Source organism: Myotis davidii, unplaced genomic scaffold, assembly GCF_000327345.1.
Source record: "Myotis davidii unplaced genomic scaffold, ASM32734v1 scaffold2152, whole genome shotgun sequence".
Classification (NCBI taxonomy): domain Eukaryota; kingdom Metazoa; phylum Chordata; class Mammalia; order Chiroptera; family Vespertilionidae; genus Myotis; species Myotis davidii.
Window position 1 is genome coordinate 123,536 of NW_006283542.1, and position 3,024 is coordinate 126,559.

At 55.0% G+C, this 3,024-nt stretch overlaps 2 protein-coding genes across 2 annotated transcripts in view; both read right to left on the bottom strand.

Moving 5' to 3' along the window:
• Positions 1-2,826, bottom strand: part of LIM2 (lens intrinsic membrane protein 2) — a 6,481-nt gene extending 3,655 nt beyond the window's left edge. The window contains exons 1-2 of the mRNA XM_006753700.2: positions 2,749-2,826; positions 2,023-2,203 (exon numbers count right to left, since the gene is read on the bottom strand). Of these exons, the coding sequence (XP_006753763.1) occupies positions 2,023-2,197 (175 nt within the window). The 5' untranslated portion in view covers positions 2,198-2,203; positions 2,749-2,826. The remainder of the gene's footprint in view (positions 1-2,022; positions 2,204-2,748) is intronic.
• The window catches only part of LOC107183203 (chromosome unknown open reading frame, human C19orf84), a 3,369-nt gene continuing 2,892 nt past the window's right edge, over positions 2,548-3,024 (bottom strand). Inside the window, exon 3 of the mRNA XM_015564408.1 lies at positions 2,548-2,588. Within this exon, the coding sequence (XP_015419894.1) occupies positions 2,548-2,588 (41 nt within the window). The remainder of the gene's footprint in view (positions 2,589-3,024) is intronic.

Genomic DNA, 3,024 nt, shown 5'->3' on the forward strand with positions numbered 1-3,024 from the left:
TAGATTTCTGTAAAATCAGAACTTAAGAAATAATGTAATCCTGACAAGAAATTTTTATAGGAATGTTCATAACACCATTCTTTAAAACTAGAGGCCCAGTGCATGACATTTGTGCCGGGAGGCAGAGTGTCCCTCAGCCCAGCCTGCACCCTCTCACAATCTGGGACCGCTGGCTCCCAACTGCTCACCTGCCTGCCTGTCTGATTGCCCCTAACCACTTCTGCCTGCTAGCTGGGTCATGTCCTAACCACTCCCCTGCCAGCCTGATCAATGCCTAACTGCTACTCTGCAGGCTTGATTGCCCCCAACAGCCCTCTCCTGCCGGCCTGATTGCCCCTAACTGCCTCTGCCTGCCTCATCACCCCTAATTATCCTCCCCAGCCAGCCTGACCACCCCTAATGCCCTCTACCTCGACCCCCACCAAGATGGCTTTGTCCGGAAGGAAATCGGATGCCCATAAGATGGCCAGTTGACCCAGTCAGTCCAACTTCCCCCAACCCCAAGGGCCATTCGGGGGCAGTTTGCAGGCCAGCCAAGCCCCTGACTTTGTCCAGAAGGACGTCCGGAAGGTCTCCTGGTCTAATTAGCATATTACTCTTTATTAGTATAGATGTGTATAATATACATTGCCAGAGCACTATACTGTAAGTACTATTCTTATCTCCATATTTATAATATATATTGTAATATATACATACACACACATACATATATACATAGAGTTATATACATATATATTACATAGCCTGGCACATAGCAAGTATAATACCTCATCCAGTATTTAGCAAACTTAGGGTCTATCTTGCTTTTGTATCCCTCAGTACCTAACAGGCTATTTCCAATTACAGTTGACAATCAATATTATTTTATACTAGAGACCCAGTGCACAAAATTCATGCACTGGGGTGAGGGGGCGGGGGAAGTGTCCCTCAGCCCAGCCTGCACCCTCTCACAATCTGGGACCGCTGGCTCCCAATCACTCGCCTGGAGATGTCCAACAGCTAGTTTAGACCTGATCCCACAGGGATCAGGATAGGGCCTAAACCAGCAGTCGGACATCCGTCTCACAATCTGGGACCACTGGCTCCTAAGTGCTCACCTGCCTGCCTGCCTGATCATCCCTAACTACTCTGCCGGCCTAACCATTCACCTGCCGGCCTGATTGCCCCTAACTGCCTCTGCCTGCCTCATCACCCCTAATTATCCTCCCCAGCCAGCCTGACCACCCCTAATGCCCTCTACCTCGACCCCCACCAAGATGGCTTTGTCCGGAAGGAAATCGGATGCCCATAAGATGGCCAGTTGACCCAGTCAGTCTACTTAGCATATTACCCTATTATTAGTATAGATTAGTTTTGGGTATGTAACATAGCGGTTAGAGAATTATATAATTGAAGACGTGATCCCCCGATAATTCAAGTGCCCACTGGCACCCTACATAGTTATCGCATTATTGCTGCCTATACTCCCTATGCTGTACGTGACATCCCATATCTACTTTGTAGCTACCAACCTGTACTTCTCGATCCCTTCACCTTGTTACCCAACCCTCATCCCCCTCCTATCTGGCCACCATCAGCCTGTTCTCTGTGTCTGAGTCTGTTTATGTTTTGATTGTTCACTTAATTTCTTTTTTAGATTCCACGTGTAAGTGAAATCGTACAGCACTTGTCTTTTCCTGACTTATGTCACTCAGCATATTGACATAGTTCTTGATCCATCGTCAATACTTAGAAAATGCTGTTCTGGCGACCACAGTCCACTGACCTCGACTTGTGTGGGACACGTCCCCTCTCCCCTCGAACCCCTCAATCGATACGTGTTGCACCTGCCCTGGGAAGGAATGCTGAAACCCCAGCTTGGCCCCTTCCCGGGCTCAGTGACCTTGGCTTGACTCTTTCCTTCTCTGAGCCACCGGTTTCTCCATCTGCGGGACGGGCAGCCCACCCTCGGCCTATAAGGTTGTGCCCTGTGGCCTCTGCCCCAGGCACAGCCCAGACCCCGTCCACCCGGAGCCTCACCAACGCTCTCCGACTGCAGGTAGCACTTGTTGCCCAGGCAGTACCGCCACAGGCCCTGGTGGGCAAAGGACCCCGACAGCCGGTACTGCATCCAGTGGTCAGTCGCCGTGGCCACCACCAGGAGGATAGTCCCCACCCAGGCGCAGAAGAGGCCGCCGCTCATGAAGCTGTACATGGCGATCTGTGGGGAAGGGGAGAGATGGGGCCAGGAGCTGGACTCCTGGGTCTGAGGGGGAGGGGGTGGGGGCCTGGACTCCAGGGTCTGAGGGAGGAAGGAGGGGCTGGGGCTGGACCCCTGGTTCTGAGGGAGGAGGGGCTGGGGGCCTGGACTCGTGGGTCTGAGGGAGGAGGGCCTGGGGACCTGGACTCTTGGGTCTGAGGGAGGAGGGGCTGGGGGCTGGACCCCTGGGTCTGAAGGAGGAGGGGCTGGGGGCCTGGACTCCTGGGTCTGAGGGAGGAGGAACTGAGGAGCTAGACCCCTGGGTCTTGGGGGAGAAAGATCCTGAGGGCCTGGACTTCCATGTCCTAAGCCAGGAGGCGGTGTGGGCACTGGGGCACCAAAATCCCTGGGGGAAGAGGAGGCTGGGGCCCTGGACTCCTGGGTCCCAGGTGTGAAGTTGGCTGGGGCTGGAACCTCATCAGGCCCCGGGGAAAGGAAGGAGCTGGAGGACTGGATGCCTGGGTCTTGGGGGAGGAGGGACTGTGGGTCCCATGCCCGGTTCCTACCTGCGTCTCAGAGCCTGTGCTGAGCCCTCCGTCTGCCTCGGCCCCTCTGTGCAGACTGGGCCAAGCCAGGTCGCTGGCCTCTCTGCTCCCCGGGTCCCCCAAATCCCTTAAGCCTCCCCACACAATGGCCCCACAGCCCAGCAGCTTCTAACAAGCAGAAGTGCGATGGTAGCAGAGTCCCCAAATGGAATTTGCTGAAGCAGGAATCCAGGACTCCCTCCCTGCACCCCCAGGCCCCACTGGCCTCTGTGACCCTCAGCGATCCCCTCCCCCCAC